This window comes from Lemur catta, chromosome 8, assembly GCF_020740605.2.
Source record: "Lemur catta isolate mLemCat1 chromosome 8, mLemCat1.pri, whole genome shotgun sequence".
Classification (NCBI taxonomy): Eukaryota; Metazoa; Chordata; class Mammalia; order Primates; family Lemuridae; genus Lemur; species Lemur catta.
This window is the reverse complement of record NC_059135.1, coordinates 60,125,759-60,143,585: the sequence shown is the minus strand read 5'-3', so window position 1 is coordinate 60,143,585 and position 17,827 is coordinate 60,125,759. Positions and strand designations below refer to the sequence as shown.

The 17,827-nt window shown below is 34.7% G+C and overlaps 1 protein-coding gene and 1 long non-coding RNA gene across 5 annotated transcripts in view; one reads left to right on the top strand and one right to left on the bottom strand.

Annotated features, from left to right (window-relative positions):
* The window catches only part of GRB14 (growth factor receptor bound protein 14), a 108,467-nt gene that overhangs the window by 60,285 nt on the left and 30,355 nt on the right, over positions 1-17,827 (bottom strand). Inside the window, exon 1 of one of the 4 annotated variants that reach the window (XM_045559202.1) lies at positions 1,410-1,692. The exons of the other annotated variants lie outside the window; for them this stretch is intronic. Within the exon in view, the coding sequence (XP_045415158.1) occupies positions 1,410-1,472 (63 nt within the window). The 5' untranslated portion in view covers positions 1,473-1,692. Of the gene's footprint in view, positions 1-1,409; positions 1,693-17,827 lie in introns of those variants that run through there. 4 annotated transcript variants of the gene reach the window in all.
* On the top strand, positions 589-17,122 carry LOC123643605. Its single transcript, XR_006736845.1, has 3 exons — positions 589-691; positions 16,386-16,498; positions 16,909-17,122. It is a non-coding gene; the product is annotated as an uncharacterized LOC123643605 (long non-coding RNA).

Sequence of the window (17,827 nt, the reverse complement as noted above, 5' to 3'; positions counted from 1 at the left end):
GCCAGTAAACAGAAAGTCCAGATGGTACGCTTTCCGTCATACCAACATGTCATCAAAAACAACCCGCTTGACAAAAGTTTATTCGTCAATCTAAACTGCAATATTAACTGGATAAAGAACTCAAACATGAGAACACAGATTTGATATCTTAATATATCTTTTCACATCTCCAGTGAGTCAGAGAGCCCATGTTATTATTAATGCAATGCTAAGTCCAATTCAAAATATTCAAGCTCAAAGCAAAATATTTTTAATTAAATTTGCTTAAGATGAGAGAAAGGCCTCAGGAAAGATAAAGAACACACATTAGCAAAATTACCATATAGCTATTCCAATGCCAAGTGAAATGCCCCTAGTAAACAAACGGTCACCGGATAAGAAAATAAACTGAAACCTAAAAGCTAAACACAATAAAGAGAGAGACATTCGTTTAAAAATTAAACACCTCAATTGTTAGATTTGTCATGTTTCAAATAAATTAAAACATGAACTTTGACTTAATGGAATACACTGTTAGTTAACAGTTAACTATTAAAAGTTGACTACGGAAATAAACATTAGTTCCTGATGTCACCAAAATCATTTGGAAAGCACATTGTCAAAAACCTGGTTTAGTGCTGTCCTTCCCAGTGCAACCCGTTTGGCTCTTTCAGGAGTTCCACATGATGTTCCCATTTGGTGTATTTACAAGGTAAGTTTAGCACGGCTACTTTACATGGTGTATATATCACCTTATAAGATGAATGCTGCAAGTATAAAATGTGAAAATAATCTTTACAAAAAACTATTTTTGTAAAAAATAAAATATTTTCATACACAGGATTCACTGCATTAATAATTAACAGAAAGCACTTTCAGAGGGGAATTTAATGGAAAGTTTTTCTTAAGCAAATAGCCAGAAACTCAATAGAAATGGGTAGAAACTTGAGGATAATAAACAGGTGCCACATGTTTAAACAGTAAAACAATTATATAGTCCATTCAACAATGAATAGATGGATATATTATGAATTATCGTGCAACAAAGAAACTGTTCCTTAGTAAACAAATATAAAAACATAATAGGTAGCAGATTTCCTATTCAACTAAAGGCAGAGACCTGAAGTTACAGTAGAAGGAAAAAAAAAAAAGAAAAAGCTTTAATATATTCTCTAAATCACAATGACCTGAAATCAAGACCAAACTGCTTTTACATGGAGGTTTTTTACCATAGCGATGTTCTAGCGCAGCATTTTTTTTTTCCTAGTTTGGTTCCAATAATATGTCCTTTAATTACCTGTAGCCTGAATGAATTATAGTCTCTCTCAAGGATATGTAAATAAAGCTTCTAACATATTAATAAACACACAGTAACAGGAAAAAAAGCAGCAAGAAAAATTAAAGAAAAAAAGGGAAAAGAAGTCACATACCCTTTTCTGTAGAACTATTGGCGTTATTGCAGGCAGAGTGACTCTTCTTGCACTCAAACTCATGCCTGCTCTTCTTAGTATGATCCTCTCTCGTAGATCATGGACAAAACGAAAGAAATCTTTTACACTTACTCCTTGGGAATCTCAGGGCTCAGTGCAAAGAAAAAGGGAGGAAAAATAATAAATGTCACCCTGCTTATGTGATTCCAATCTACCCAAAGCCAATTAAGGATGGCTGTGGGACAGGGCAAAGCAGCAACCAATCAAAGGCCAGAAAACCCTGCCTTTGTCCTTGGAAACACATTCTGATACTTTTGTTTATGATATTTAAAGAACCAGATTAACAGGCATCTAGTTCACTTAACTTTTTTTTCCAAAACAGTGCAATTCAATGCCATCTTTGTTGACTAGGCAGTTATGTCTTTACTAAAGCATTTCAACATATGGCAGATAAGAAACTGTTTATATTGGTCTTTTTTAAAGCATATAAATATGTAAATGAACTAAATTTACTTATGCTATTTATAAAATTGATGAATTGGTCAAATGCAACATATTATATAAAATAACAAAAAATAATCTTGACATTTGAATTGGTACAAAGTGTTAACTTATGTTATAATAAAAGATTTTTAATACACATTGATATATTTCATCTCCTAAACAGCTAAAATTTTTAAATTTTTAAATTATGGACCTTCCAGCTAACTTTGAGGTCACACACTGTTAAATACTACCTGTTAAATATTGTCTTAACAATCACCCTAAATAATAATTTTAATTATAAAGGGGGCATTAAACTACAAAAGCAAAACACTTATGCTTTTAAAAAGCACAGATCTGTATAATTTAGCATATTTACATTCAATTAAAAGCATTTAAAAAATAGCCACTGCTCAAAGCTATCTCAAAATTTTAACAACCATTTTACATTTTTTTCTTACAATAACTAAAATTTGATTCTAATATTTTGGGGGGTTGGAGGAGGTTTACATTGATCATAATATTGAAAATATTGATCGCTAACAAGAAAATTTTTCAATAAAGTCTAAATAAAAGAAACACTCAAAAACAACAAAAAGTATTGCAAAGTTAAAACTCAAATCTGAGTTTCTACAATTGTAAAATCCCTTCTGGACTGACACCTGGACAAGCTTTACTGAACCTACTCAGTGCTTCCAACCGTGACCCACTAAAATGACCCACTGCCTTCTGCAGGAGAAGAATCCTTCATAATTTCTAGATTACAACGTGATTGTTGCAGTAACAAGGCAAAATAGAAGATTCTCGGCAATCCAGACACAAACTTTCCATTTCATTATCTAGACTGCTACTAGGCAGGGTTCACTTTACTTCTTTACACGAGTGTGTTTTATATGCATGGGTGAGCTCATATTCCTCAAAAGAAAGAGAGACACCACAACTCCAAGGTTCCCTACTTTGAATTTCAAAACCAACAACCTCTCAGAATGGTAGTTGGTGGAGGAGGGTAGTACACTTAATATGAAATGTCACAGGCAGATCTATTTTGGGGGCATTAATTTGATCTTTATCCCATTAGCTTAAAAGCTACCAAAAAAACTATTAATACAGGGGTGGGGGTGGTTACCATTTGTGAAGTAAAATATTCTGGTCTAACCTTGAGCCACATTTTGGCAAGCCAACAGTAACAAAGCCCACGATAACGATACAATTTCAAGAATATGATCCATAATATTTGGCTTTTTCAGTCTTCTTTTGTCAATTTAGTCTTTGAAGATTACAAAGTGTTATCTCTTTGGTCTCAAAACTCTTATTGGGGTTTCACCATAATCAAAGCAATTCATTTCACTAAATTATTAAGTAACATATTCAATATTTGCCAAGCACTGTGTTAGGCAGTAGGAACACACTATTGAATAAGATAAGGTCACTATCTCATGGTAGAATAGAGAAACTTGTTTTTAAATTAAAATATCACACTCAGTAGTGGGCTGAGACTAATAGTGATTAAATGCCAAGTATCAAGGGTACACGAAGGTAGAAGAAACTACACATTATTGGTGAGATCATGGCAGGCTTCAAGGAGGAAATGACATTTGCTTTGAAAAGTGATTAGGAGAAAAAAATAAGCAGAGCTTGAAAATTGATGTGGGTATAGAGTGAAGGTCTCAGAGTTGACCCCAAGGTTTGAAGTCGAAGTCATTGGGAATCCAGAAATGCTGTTTTGTATCACACTACAGAGCCTGTTAAACACTAAAATGAGCCTTGAAGTCAAAACAGTGTCCGGGTCCTGTATTTATTATAGTGCAATATACCTTCCCTCTAACGGCTTAGAAACAATTAATAGACTATAGCAAACAATAATTTATGATATATTTTAAAATAACTAAGAGAGTGAAATTGGAATGTTCCTAACACAAAAAAAGTGATCAATGTTTGAAGTGATAGATATCCCAATTACCCTGATTTGATCACTACACTTTGTCTGCCTGTATCACTGCATCACATGTACCCCATAAATATGTAACTATTATGTACCCATAATAATTAAAACTTTAAAAAATTTTTAAAAACACTTAATAGACAACTAACTGCTTAAGTATGATAGGTCATCTCTCTGGAACACTGGAACACTGAAGTTCCTAAATTTTCAGTGAAAACTATGAAGAATAAAATTTGGCATTTATCCTACCAAAAAGGCAACTGTCTTTGAAAAATGAAACTTACATATACTTTTCATAGTCAAAAGACTGAAAGACTAATTAGATAGTATGCATACTCAAGACAGGTGGAGTCTCATTTCAGTAATCCCTTGCAGGTGTTCATATTGACTGTGCTTTATCCTACTTTCTAGTTATTTTAGACACTGGCTCAAAATGTAACTTTACCCTATCTTTTTTATCATTGTCAGTTAGAAATGACTTTGCAACTCACTAACTTTGCTTCATCTGCAAAATGGGGATAAAAACCTATGGCCAACTCTCTTTCAGAATTGCTGTGAGGATCAAAGAAATCAAGTTTGTATAAGGCCTGGAAGAGTCCAAGGCAGGTCCTGAAAAAACACTCCTTAAATTCTTGCTGCAGAGAATTTCTTTTAGCTCCAAAAATTAAATTTTGACATAAAAAGCATTTTCTTAATAAAACAGGGTCAATAGTGACATATTATGGAATAGCACTGTACAGTATTTATATTTTTGCTCAATATTTTGGTAGAACAAGAGTAAATTTTATCACTCAAAATATATGCATGTCAACATTTCAATTAAGAATAATAAAAATAACTATTATCATGATTATTAATAATATTTATGTGAGCACCGAATATGTGCCAGGCACTGGGCTAGTTTTCATTTAACCCTCACAACTCTATGGGGTAGGTACTAGTTATTCAATAGATGAGGCAATTAAGGCCAGAAGAGCAGACAGCTAAGAAATGGTTCTCAGATTTTAGCACATATTGAAAAAGAACTTGCCCAAGTTCACAAAGTCCATAGCCAAGAAGCCAGAGAGGAAACTGCATCTGGCCCTCTCCAAGGCACTTCACTATTCCAGTCTACAATATGTGCTCCCACACTGTACTACATAATTTGATGTAACATTATCAGAAAATGTCCATCTTCATACAGCCCTTGTTTCTGATGTACCTAAGCATTTGTTTGTCTTATTAATCTGGTTAACAAATATGTACTGAAGGCTCTACTATGTATAAAGTACTATGCTATTTGCTATAGGGACTTCAAAGTTAATCAACTCCTGATCCCTGTTTAGCTTTATACAGAAAAAAAAGTGAGAGATCAGATATAAGGTAGAAGAATGCTTCTTGATTACCAAGTCATACAAATACTTTTTTATCCAACCAATCTCCTGCACGACACAACTTGCTATGGCCTTTCATCGACCCTTGGACATGCTACTGTGCTACCCATTTGGGGTAACTCATTGACTATCCAGGTTTATTACCTCTCTCAAAGACTCAGATCAAAACTCATTCCACCAGGAAGTCATCCTTCCAACGAAATTATATTCTTAATTTGTAGATTTTTAAGACTTAAACTTTTTCATCTCTCATGTCTTGCCCTATACTTACAATGCATTGCTTTGATAATTTATAAATCCTTTTGCAGGCGCTAGTTTTTCTGCCTAGCAAAAATATAATCCTTAAGGGTAGAAGCCAGACTCTTATTTCCTCTGCTTCTCCCAGAATATTTAGCAGAGTGCTCTCTCTACACAGTAGGCATTATGTTTACGTACAATGTGGAAGGACTAGTCACTCCAGTTACATAGTTACATAGTGGACAAGCCTTCTTTCTCATCTTAACAATTGTTAGCCTTATGATTTATTCTGAACAAAAGCACACAGTCTTCTTTACGGGAACATTTAGATATTCTTCCACTATCTGACATAGTTCTAAGTGTAGTCTTGAGAAAACCAGTTTCAGAAAAAAATCTCAAAATAGATTGTTATAGTCATTAATATATAGTCAAGATATTTAGATATAAACTCAGAACCACTAGTTTTACAAGATCATCTTATTCTACAAAGAACCTGCACTTCCCTAAATAGGTAACATTGTGTCAGTCTTCACACTTGATGAGCTTGGTCTGATCCACCACTATCCTATTTTTCCCTCCACTCCAACAGACATTCCCTTCCATCAAGAATGTCTAAGACTTCTCATCAACTTAAACTCTAATAGAATGTTTCCTCTTTCAAAGAAATTACCAAATGATTTATAAGCTCTAGTGGTAACAAACATTACCAATCATCAGTTCATTCAAGTATTTAAAAATGCCCATCTATCCAATACCTGAAATTGTTTTCTAGGCACATTATCCCTACCTACTAAGGAACTACTGTGTAGAGGAGGGCAGATGGGCACTTAAAAAATACAACAGTGCATTAAATTCTGGAACTGACTATACATTAATTGCTGTAACTATAAAAGAGAAAGAGCTTAACTTCACCATGAGATATCAGGCAAATCTCCTAAAGGACAAAGGATTCAGAAATGAAGGTAATTCCAGGTTAAAATCAAGCAAAAAAACAATCCTATAAACAAAGACGAGTTCTACAAAAACACAGAGGGAGGGGCCAGACAAGAACGGTCATTGTACATCATGCTGAGGAGTTTAACTCTCATCCTCAAGGGTGGAGATATTTGATAAGATATGAATTTCATTTCAGTGTGGAAGATGAACAACGTTGTTTCTAGGAATGCTGAATAGAAGCAAGAAGAACCATTAGAAACACAAAAAGAGTCTAAGTGAAGTATGAAAATTACCAGTTTAGGAAAAAGGCAAAATTTCAGAGATGTCAGGGAGGTAAAAACAGCAGGATCAATCAAGTGGCCAAATATATGTAAAAGTCCTCAAATTTTTTCCTATGTATGAGCTTACAACATAAATTGTAATTCATGAAGGTATAAGCCAGAACAATATAGAGGTCTTAACTGTACAATGGTCAAATTTCATATACTTTATGGGTGTTCCTAAAAAAATATAATAGTCTGAAATTTTAGAGGGATTAGACAAAAAACAGAGAAAATACGTGCTTACCTTTCTTCATGCTTCAAAAAACCCAACATGACAAGAAGAAAAAGACAAAGGAAGAGGAGAAGAAAAAGAAGAAAAAATAATTTCCTTGCTAAGAAAGAATATATCTCTTCTTTTTTTACTGGACTGGAATAAGAAAAGTACTTGCAGTAGACCGTAAATTAAAAGAATTTCTAGAAGCTAGAAAGTCATTGAGATCAGGTTAATAAAAATACATGAAATTACAGCCAGAACTTTTATACAAGAGAAACGATGATGAGGCCAGATTCAGAAGAACTGCATGAGAGACAGAAAACTGCATGAGAAAGAGGAAAGCAGAGAGGTGGAAGGTGGTAAGTTCTCCAATCCTTTCCTGTCCCTAGGATAAAAGTCCTTGAACCACACTCTCAAAATACTCATAGTATGCCTTATATAAAAACACAATAAGAGTAATGCAGAAGCTAAGGCAACCCAGAACCTCCAAAAGAAACCCTGTCTTCACCCTTCCCCCCCAAAAGACCTAAATAAGTAGTCTCACACTGGTAAAATAATAGACAATAAAAGAAGAAACATCAGCTTGAAGAGTGCAAGAGATTTAATTGCTAGATGCTGGATTCTATAGTGAAGTCGCAGTTAAAGTAAATAGATAACAGAAATATAAAAAGCAACTGAAGTGAGAAGAAAAATGGTTTTACATTTAAGAAGCATTAGACAAAAACCGAAAAATCTAAAGCCAAGTAAAGGAGATCTATAAACATGTAACTGGAATCCTCACAGAAGAAAACCAAAACAACAGAAAGGAATAAATAAATAAAATAAAATATAAGGAAAACTTTTGTAATAAAAGACTTACTGAAAGTCACATAACTCCCTAGAGAAACAGTCAACACTTAGACACTTCCTAGTAAAGTTACTGGAACCCTGCGGACAGCAAGGCAAAAACATTCTAGTAGCTTGTAGGGGAGAATCAGTATGTTGTTGAATTTCCCCACAGCAAGATTCGACAACAGGATTCAGTGGACACCACTGTCTTCTAGTTACTCCACTCGATAGAATAATGTGCATGAAATTCTTGAAGAAAGAAAATATGAATGAGATTTTTAAATCCAGCCAAACTTCTTAATTATAAGACAATGTTCAAAATTTTGAACATATAGAAACATATAAAATTTTGATGAATTTACTGGAAGATAAACTGCAGTCATCTAAGAGATGGCAGGAAAAACCAGAATGAAAGAACTGGAATAAACACCAAAACTAATTGTGGTACCAAATTCCAATCAAGTATATGATTATGTTGCTACAATAAAATATAAGTAATATAAGCCATGACAATATAGAAATAATAAAACTTTTTTCAAGAAGACAAAAGTTGAAATAGGAAGAACATGGTATGTATTAATAGAATATTATATATAAGCTGACTGCCTTGGTAACTAAGATCAAAAGATATTTAAAACTGATAAATCACAGGAGAATTTTAAGAAATTTATTTTATAATGCTAAAATTATCTGGTGAAAAAAGGGGATGAAAAGGAAAATAGTTTTATTATTGCTTCTAAGAAAGGAATAATATAGAAAACTTTCAAAGAAATAAGAGGATCAAGTGTTTTCCTACAGTTACACTTAATAACGATAATGGAAAGATAAACTTTTCTAATAAAAAGAAAGCAAACACAAATGTAAGAAAATACAAAACACCTTCCGAATTTTTTTCAAAATCTGTAACTGGAAAACAAAACAAAAGTACTAACACCAAATTTTTACGTTATCAGCAATGTTGCAGAGTTAAATTCACATATTGAAAGGAAACAAACTTTCAGCTGAATCATAAAGCAGACTTCACTCTAGTCTATGGGAAAGAGAACCCCTTATAACCAAGTGTTTCACAAAGTTTCAAAACAAAAGAATAGACAAAGGTATGCAGGGCAAATTAAAAAGGAAGGACAGAAGAAGGGAGGGAGACAGGCAGGAAGTGGTCATGGTTATTTTTAATGTATCTGTTTTCACTTTTACAATTTTTATAATTCACTTACTATTGGTGGGAAAATTAAACTCTAAAAAGCTATAACATTACTCAAGTTAAAGGGCAAGAACTTATAAAAGTAGAGTGCCATGAGCTCTGACTGCTCAAATATCGACAATGTCTTCTTCAGAATTCTTACTGTATTCATTCTTTACTCGTGTGCAGTTATCTCCAGCATTGGCATTTAATGTGTTCTGTGCTATAGTACCTAATTCTTTAAGGCATATTGTATCTAGGAAATATGCATTACTTATACAATCAGCAAATACTAAATTGTCTATGAGGTCATCTCATGTAACTCAGTACCCAGAAATACTTTATAAACTTCTCCAGTCAAATGGCACTTCCCATGCCTTGAAAACCCCCAGTGAGAGAAAGGTAATAACCACCCTCTATTGGATATGTTTGTATCGCTGTATCCCCTGGGCTCCTGACACACAGCAGGCTCTCCCATTGGCCAAATGCAGGCGTGCTCTAGCTGTTAGGATGGTACTTTCTTCTAAGGATCTACCTGCCCTTCCCTCAAAAAGTGACACAAACTCTATTTTAAAGAGGGAATAGGAAATACATTACATTTCCCCTACCAGACATACAAACCAAGCATATTTTGCACATTTTCTACCCTCTTTCTTTCCAATTACATTAGGAAATGTACCCTTATTTCCCTCTCCCTCCACCTGTGCTTGGTCTTTGTAGGAGGTTGAATAATCTCCCCTACCCTCCATGTCCTAATCCCTTAGAAGCTGTGAATATTTTATCTTACATGATAAAAGGGATTTTGCAGATGTGATTAAATTAAGGGTGCTGGTAAGGGAGGAATATCCTTATCCAGGTGGTCCCGATGTAATCACATGGGTCCTTAAAAGAGGGAGGAGGATGAGGGTAAGAGTCAGGGAAGGCAATGTGCCCATTGATACAGAGACAGAGAGGAAAAAGCAAAGTGGGATAAAGCGATTCAGGACCACGGGCCAAAGAATGCAGGCAAGAGCCAAGGATGCTGGAAAAGAAAAGAAAATGGATCTCCTCCCCATCCAAAGCCACCAGAAACAGTGAAGCCCTGCTGACACATCAATTTTAGCCCAGTGAACCGATTTCAAATTTCCATAAGATATAATAAATATGTGTTGTTTTATGCCACTAAGTTTGTTGCAATTTTTTACAGAAGGCATAGGAAACTAATACATCCCCCTTTCCTTTACAGCTTCTTAAAAGCTCTATTTTATGGTCTCTTCTCTTCCTTGCATGTTTTACCTTTTCTCTACCAGATTCCTCTCACTGGCTTTTAAACATTCTCAAGCCCCTCAATTTAAAAACAAAAGATATTAAAATTTCCCTCCAGCTACAATATCTCCATTTCCTTTCTTTTATCAACAAATTCCTCAATTTAAGACCTCTACTGTAAACTCAACCCTTTGACCAATGATCTCCTTAAAGCTAAGTAAAATGAGCGTTTTTCAAAATCTTCACTCTGTTTCCCCTTCAGCAACATGTTAACATGCTTGGCTAGCCTCTCTGTTGGCTCTCTTTTGTCCAGCTTATTCAGAACCAAGATTTTAATTACCACTTGATAGGCAGAAGCTCACAAATTTTTATCTCCTGCCCAAATATCTCTGTGAAGCAATAGATTCATATATTTATTTGGCTATTAGATATCCCCATTTGGATGGTTCAGAAGCAACTCAGACTCAAAAAGTCCAAAGCAAACTCATGGTGTCACCATTTGCCACCCAAACCTAGTCCTTTTCCAATGTTTCTAGCTCAGTCAACGGCACCACATCCACCTAGCTGCATAAGCCAGAAATCCAGGAGTCAATTTTGACATGTCCCACTGTCCGGGTCCCATATCCATATCCATTCTATCACCAAGTCCTGCTAATTTTACTTCCTAAGTATAATATCTCCTACATCAATCCATTTATTTTCATCTCTTATAGTTCATTCTAGGAATGAAGTGGAACCTTCAGATCTCCATAATCACACACCTCTCCTGCCCTCCATGCTGCCATTGAAATAGCTAAGAGGAGAAAAAAAACTTTGTGTGGTGGTAGAAAGATTTCCCTCCTTACAGTTTCACCATGATGTCTGTCTTGAGTTCCTCAAGACAATCTTTTTTTACGTTCCCCCGTTTATGTCAATCACCACAAGCCCAGGACTCCCAGGTCATCCATCCTCAGGCCCAGACTCTCTGCCTAAGAACAGTCCACCACATTTTCTTACTTCATCTCCACACTTCCTCAACTACTGAAATCCTTTTACTATGACTCTGAATCTCACAGTTAATTGTGAACAAAATCCCACAAAATCCAACCTCTTCTCTCAACTTTCCCTTCATTCTAACTTAACTTTATCACTGAAGATTGCTGTTTCTCCTATGGCCCTCTTAACATTATGGCTATAATCTCTCCCACACTTCTCATGGTCCTGGGCCCAGAGGTGGGCAGAGTTCCCTCTTGTTCCTCACTGCTATTTTATGACAGATCTCCCTCCCTCCTCCTTAAATTTGCCTAGTTTTTAATATTATGTCATTAAACTATACCACCCACTATTCTTCCTTGTAGCAGTCATCTTCAGTCATCTGAACTATTCTCATGAATGGATTGAGGTAATCCATCCAATCAGAGAACAGAGTGAATATTCTCAGGAGAAAGACGTCTTAATCTAGAACTTCCTCAACTTTTCATACACAATGTCCATCATTTGATTAAAAAAATCAACTGGTAAGCAAAGAAACAGGGGGAGGCAGGACATAGGAAAAAAATTCACAAAAGAGCTTAAATGTATGAAAATGAAAGAAATGGATATTCTAAAAATGAAAATTATAATAATGAAATGAAAAACTCAAAATATGGGCTTAATAGAAAACTGGATATAGTCAAAAAGAAGATTAGTGAACTGGAATACCTCAGTGAAAACATTCAAACTTATATAAGAAGAGCAAAGAGAAAGGATAAAAGAGCACAAGATATATATAATAAGGCAAGGAGAAAAGATCATAAGGGCAAAAGAGAAAGAATTAGGGAAAAAAAAAGTATTTTAAAAACTTTATTCATATGGCCAAGACACTCCAAAACTGAGGAAAGTGATCAAGTCAAAGAATTAAGAAGCACTATGCATTGTCAAGCAGACAAATATAAAGAAAATCATAACTAAGCTCAACTAAAGGCAAGGAGAAAATCTCAGAAGCAGTCTTGGGGTGGGGAGGAATTTCTTCCAAAATCCAGTAGGATGACTAATGGCTGATTTCTTAAAACAGAAATGACAGAAGTATGAAGACAATGAAAAAAACATCTATAAAATGCTATTAGAAAATAATGCCAACCTAGAAGTTTATGCCCCATGAAAATACCCTTCAAAATAAAGGCAAAATAATGTCCCCTGCTCCAGGACCACCAGGTTGCCTAAAGAGGGGAAAAGTGGCCCAAGTCAAAAGAATAGTAAAATTGTGTACAACCAAAGCTAATAGAGCAAAATAATTACATAATTTAAAAATATTTGATTAGTCCAGAAAAGGACAAGAAAAGAAAAATAAGGAGAATGAAACAGGTGGGACAAATAATAAAAGGATATATAATAAACCATTTGAAATTATAAAATCTTATGCTTATTCTTACATCAAAATAGTAATCATTTCTTCACTGATTTTCCAATTATAAACATTCTGGATAAGTTCAATGAAATGGAATTTTTCTTATTTGGGGGAGTTTTCTTTACTAATATTGTGATTTTAGGCTTAAAGCTTAATTTGTTACAGAACTTAAACATGCAAAAGCTTCATCAAAGAAATGAAACCACAGAATATCATGTCTCTGAGTTATACTGAGAGATGCTAAAGTTAGATGACCTGTATTTGAATCCCAGCTCTAACACTTAATGACAGTGTGATCTTGAGCTTAACTTCTCAACACCTCAGTGTCCTTATAGTAATAACATATATGGAAAACATATATGTTATATGCATGTATATATACGCACACACACATATTAGCTGCTAGTATCATTATTATTGTTGGTGTTAATATTGTTAGTATTAAGTCAGAAGACTTGAGTTTTGGTCCCACGTCCTCCACTAACTCTCAGGGTTTCTTTTCTTATCTGCAAAATGAGATCTTTATATAAAATTTAAGTATTTTTCCATTTACAGGGGAAAAATCATTAATGTAAACTTGAAAAGATACCCATTTCCTGAAAGAAATAACAATATTTGTATATTTATCAGGAAGAAGACTAGGAATAAGTCTCTACAGTTTAAAAGTCCTTTTCAAGAGGCTTAAGTACTGTTCTCCTAAATACCATCATCGTTGCAAATATGCAAAGGAATATGTTGACTTGCCACAAATCAGTGTCATCCTGCTGAGTGAAGACACAAAACTACAGCTGATCCTCTCCCAAATAGTATGAATCATATATAACAAACCTCCATACAATGTCTTGTGCTACTCTGCTTTACATCCATCAAGAAACTGCTAGCATCTTTATGAAAGTTAACATGCTTCCTTACAAGGAATGCTGCAACTTAAACATTGGATAGCTCAAGATCTTCAATTTCACCAGTGGAAAAGCAGAAGAGAGAATGCATTTTGAAATGGAACCTAAAAGTCAGCAGATTTATTACTGTCAATTCCAAGCCATAAGTCTTTTTATTTTCAAACAATTTCCAAAGGCAAAACAAGCTAAATGGTATAAGAAATTTCATTAAAATTAAAATATTTTCAGTCACAAGCAGCATTATGTTTGATTTTCAATTTTCTTTATATAAACTCTTGACGGGAAAAGGACTGAAAGCTGAGTAACTATTTCCCAAATATCTGACAGTATTCCTGTGTCATTAGCAAGTGTTTCTAGCTGTTGTAAAAATCAATACTTGAAATTTGCTAAGAGAGTACATCTTAAGGGTTGCCATAAGGGTTACTATAGTGTCTTACCATACCAACAAAATGGTTACTATGTAATGGGATTAACTTGATTGTGGTAATCATGTCACAATGTATACATATATCGAAACATCAAGTTTTATACCTTAAATACATACAATTTCTATTTGTCCATTATACTTCAGTAAAACTGGAAAAAGTAGGTAAATATCAATAAGTGATCATATAGATAATATAAAACCTTTCAAGTCAACATAGTCAACGAAGCACAATTTTGGTCACCAGTGAGCTCCATTAAAAAACAAGAACAAAACAAAAGAACTTCAAAATTTACCTTGCTCCATGTAAAACATTATAATGCAGCATGACTGCAATGCATCCGTTCACTTATTCATTCAACCATATTTATGGAGCACAGATTACAAGTAAGGCATAGTTAAACCCATATAGATCACAGAGGATTATGACATAGATCCTGCCTAAAGTCACTTGTGTGACTGCACAAATCATGTATTTTGGGGTATACAGAAAAATAGAACCTGGAGTTGCAGAGGCTGGAGAAGCCTTTGTAAATGAAGAAGCCATGGAGCTGGACCTTAAAAGAGAAGAATTTCATGGGTACAAGTGGGAAACAGGGAGAATTCCAGTCAAGGGAATAGCATGGGATAGACCTGAGAAGCACAGAGTAACATATTTGGATTAGAATGAAGAAATATATAGAGAATAGTGGGATACAAGATTGGTAAGTTTCACTGCAGCCAATCTTTTGGACAACTTGAAAATTATGCTAAGGCATCTGACATTGATTTTGAAGGCAATGCGAATCCAATGAAAAATTTTCAGTGTCACGTGACCAAAACTGTTCTGGGAAGAGTAATCTGGCAGCCATTCATCAGATGAACCCAGATGGAAATACTGTAGATACCAGTTTTCTTTTCCCTGATATTTAACATTGCATCTCCTACGTCTACATACACTTTGACTCCTTTCTATATGCTGACCTCTATATTTTCCATAAAACACAGTCTACAGTATCCAAAGAAGCTTTCAGATACCAGCTAGTGCTACCTTGAGGAAGACCAGAGTCATGCTCAATAACCTTCATGCTAAAAACAGCCTAGACATGACTTTAAGAGCCAAAAGTCTATATTTAGATTCAAGTGCTTTGATCAAAATGATAACCTTAGAGAAGCAAGCCATCTGAAGGAGAAAGAATAATTACCATATTGGGTACAGGCCTCCTGGGGATTATAATTTCCACTTTATAATAATGCAACTGATGATCAAAGATGTTAGAGGTTAACTTGCTCAAAACCACAAAGCTGACATAATGCTTGGCAAAATTTGGACCCAGAAGGGGAAAACAGAAGAGGGAAAATAATGAAACACAAAATGTTCTCTTAGCTAAATAAAAGACTGTAGGCATGAAATTAAATGAGCCTACCAGATACAGAGCAGGAAAGTTATATTTTAAAGATAATTTCTAACATAGTTTAGTGAAATGTCATAATCCCAAGAATAACAGCAAAACTGTAAAGCTTCCAGAGAAAAGAATAAAGACCACTAAACAAATCAAAACAAAAAGTTTACTTAACAAATAAACAGAAATCAAATGGACAACAGCTTTTTTATCTCCAAACCTTGATGCCAGAGGACAATGCATTAATACAGCCAAAGTTCTGTGACTAAAATTATTTTGAACTTAGAATTCTACACCCAGCCAAATTATTAAACAAAAGTGAGGATCCAGTGAAGACATCCTTTAATATAGAGCCCTTCAATAATGAACACCCTTTCTGTCTCAGGCCCTGTGCTGAGCATTCATTATCTCCAGTGGATTACTCTGTCCAAGTCGCTTTCTCTGCATGAGACCATTGTCTTTTAGCTAAAAAAAAAAAAAAAAAAAAAATGAATTTATGGAACACTGTATTCCCCAAACATGCTTAAATGCAATGTCTCTATAGTTTTTTTAATATAGGAGTTGTTTTCAATATAAGAATTAACACAGCTGGGTGCGGTGGCTCACGCCTGTAATCCTAGCACTCTAGGAGGCCAAGGCGGGAGTATCGCTCGAGGTCAGGAGTTTGAGACCAGCCTGAGCAAGAGCGAGACCCTGTCTCTACTAAAAATAGAAAGAAATTAGCCAAACAACTAAAAATATATAGAAAAAATTAGCCGGGCATGGTGGCACATGCCTGTAGTCCTAGCTACTCGGGAGACTGAGGCGGAAGGATTGCTCGAGCCCAGGAGTCTGAGGTTGCTGTGAGCTAGGCTGATGCCACGGCACTCTAGCCCAGGCAACAGAGTGAGCCTCTGTCTCAAAAAAAAAGAATTAACACAATAGTAACACATTGCTTATATGACAACTTTCATAGTACAGACTGACAAATCACATTACTGCCAATAAAGGAAGGGAAGGGAAGGAGGGATTCAGGCAGTCAATTAATTTAATCTCCAATAAAGAATTCAAGGCAAAGATTTTTCATTCATTTTTATTTTTCCCAATTCTTACCAATCAGAAACTGACATTTAAGATTATCCTCTAAATAAGTTTTTTTATTCTAGGTATCAGGGAAGAAAACTGCACTGGATATAAAACTTTTCTCACAGAGTAAAAACACTGCATGAGAGAGGAGGTGAAATGGAATCACTGCAACACCAGAAGGATCTTTTCAAAGGTGGTGTTTGTCATGGTAACTTCTGAAATTAACATGCAGTTCTACAGAGAACCCTGCATTCCTTTGGGACTTCCCAACTCATCCCCATCTTTCACATTATAACCAATGATGGTTACCAGAATATTTCTTAAGCCAAAGGAGATGGTAAAATCCTCACCAATTGTTAACAGATAAAATCTGTTTCCAGTCTTCTACAACTCTCCATAGGTAAAAGGATTTAAACCTTGAGACATCTCTTTTAAATATTAAGCCACATAGAAAAAACATTTGTATTATTTAAATGATTCATTTAATGGTTTTATAAAGATAAGAAAACTAACAACAATGCCCAGCAAGGCGTGGGCAAGAAATGCAGAAATGTTGCCAAGGTACCTCATCTTAACAGCAGCATCCTTATGTTCTCTCATTAGACTCTCCTGAGCAGATTGAGCAAAACTACTGAATTAAACAAGGGCCAGAGAATTCCTCTACTCAAATCAATAGACCATCTGCTCTGCTATGGTGTTTCTGCCACTGGTCACAGCAGAAACATCAAGAAAACAAATGTGGACATCATTACAGAGTTATACGTAGGGGGATAGAGAAAAATATTCTTAACTGTAATCATAGGAGAATATGCATTTTTTTTACCTTAAGTTCAAATATTTATGATGTGTGACTATGTGAAAATGACAACAATTTAACAAATATAACAGAACACATAGATGCAGCAAATGAGTGAAATCCTTCAAAAGTAACTGTCTCAAAAGTTATTTGGATAGATCTCACCATGTGGAGCTTCAATCTAAATTGTTTAAAATAAGCCCATATTTTTATTTTTAGCCACCTTCATCCATTTGACAGTTTATTAACAAAGGAGAGACCATTATTTCCTGGCAGAAGTAGGGAGGAGTTGCAAGCTATTTTAAGTAACGTGGTTCTAAAATCAATGCAATAGTTTTAAATACTCAGCTAGCTGTAGGGAAGGCTATTTTGAGAAAAAGATGCGATCTGCTTAAACCTTCAAGATACCTGTATTACAATTCACAATTCAGATAAATCATTCCAAAAACTTCTTTTGAATAACATTCGTTTAATGGTAGTTATGGTTATAAACCTAGCATATTAGTTGTAAGTCAAAATTGATGAGGCAGAATTATACTTTTTGTATGTTGAATATACACATCACAGTACTTAGAGGTCTCTCCTATAGTTAATGTGTACATTTACAGACATTTTATAGGAGTTAACATACAAGATTAATATTCAATTGCTACTTATAGAGACATATCAATGGTTATTATATTTTTGCTTTTAGGAAACCGTCCTGCTAGAACACATTTAGTTCCA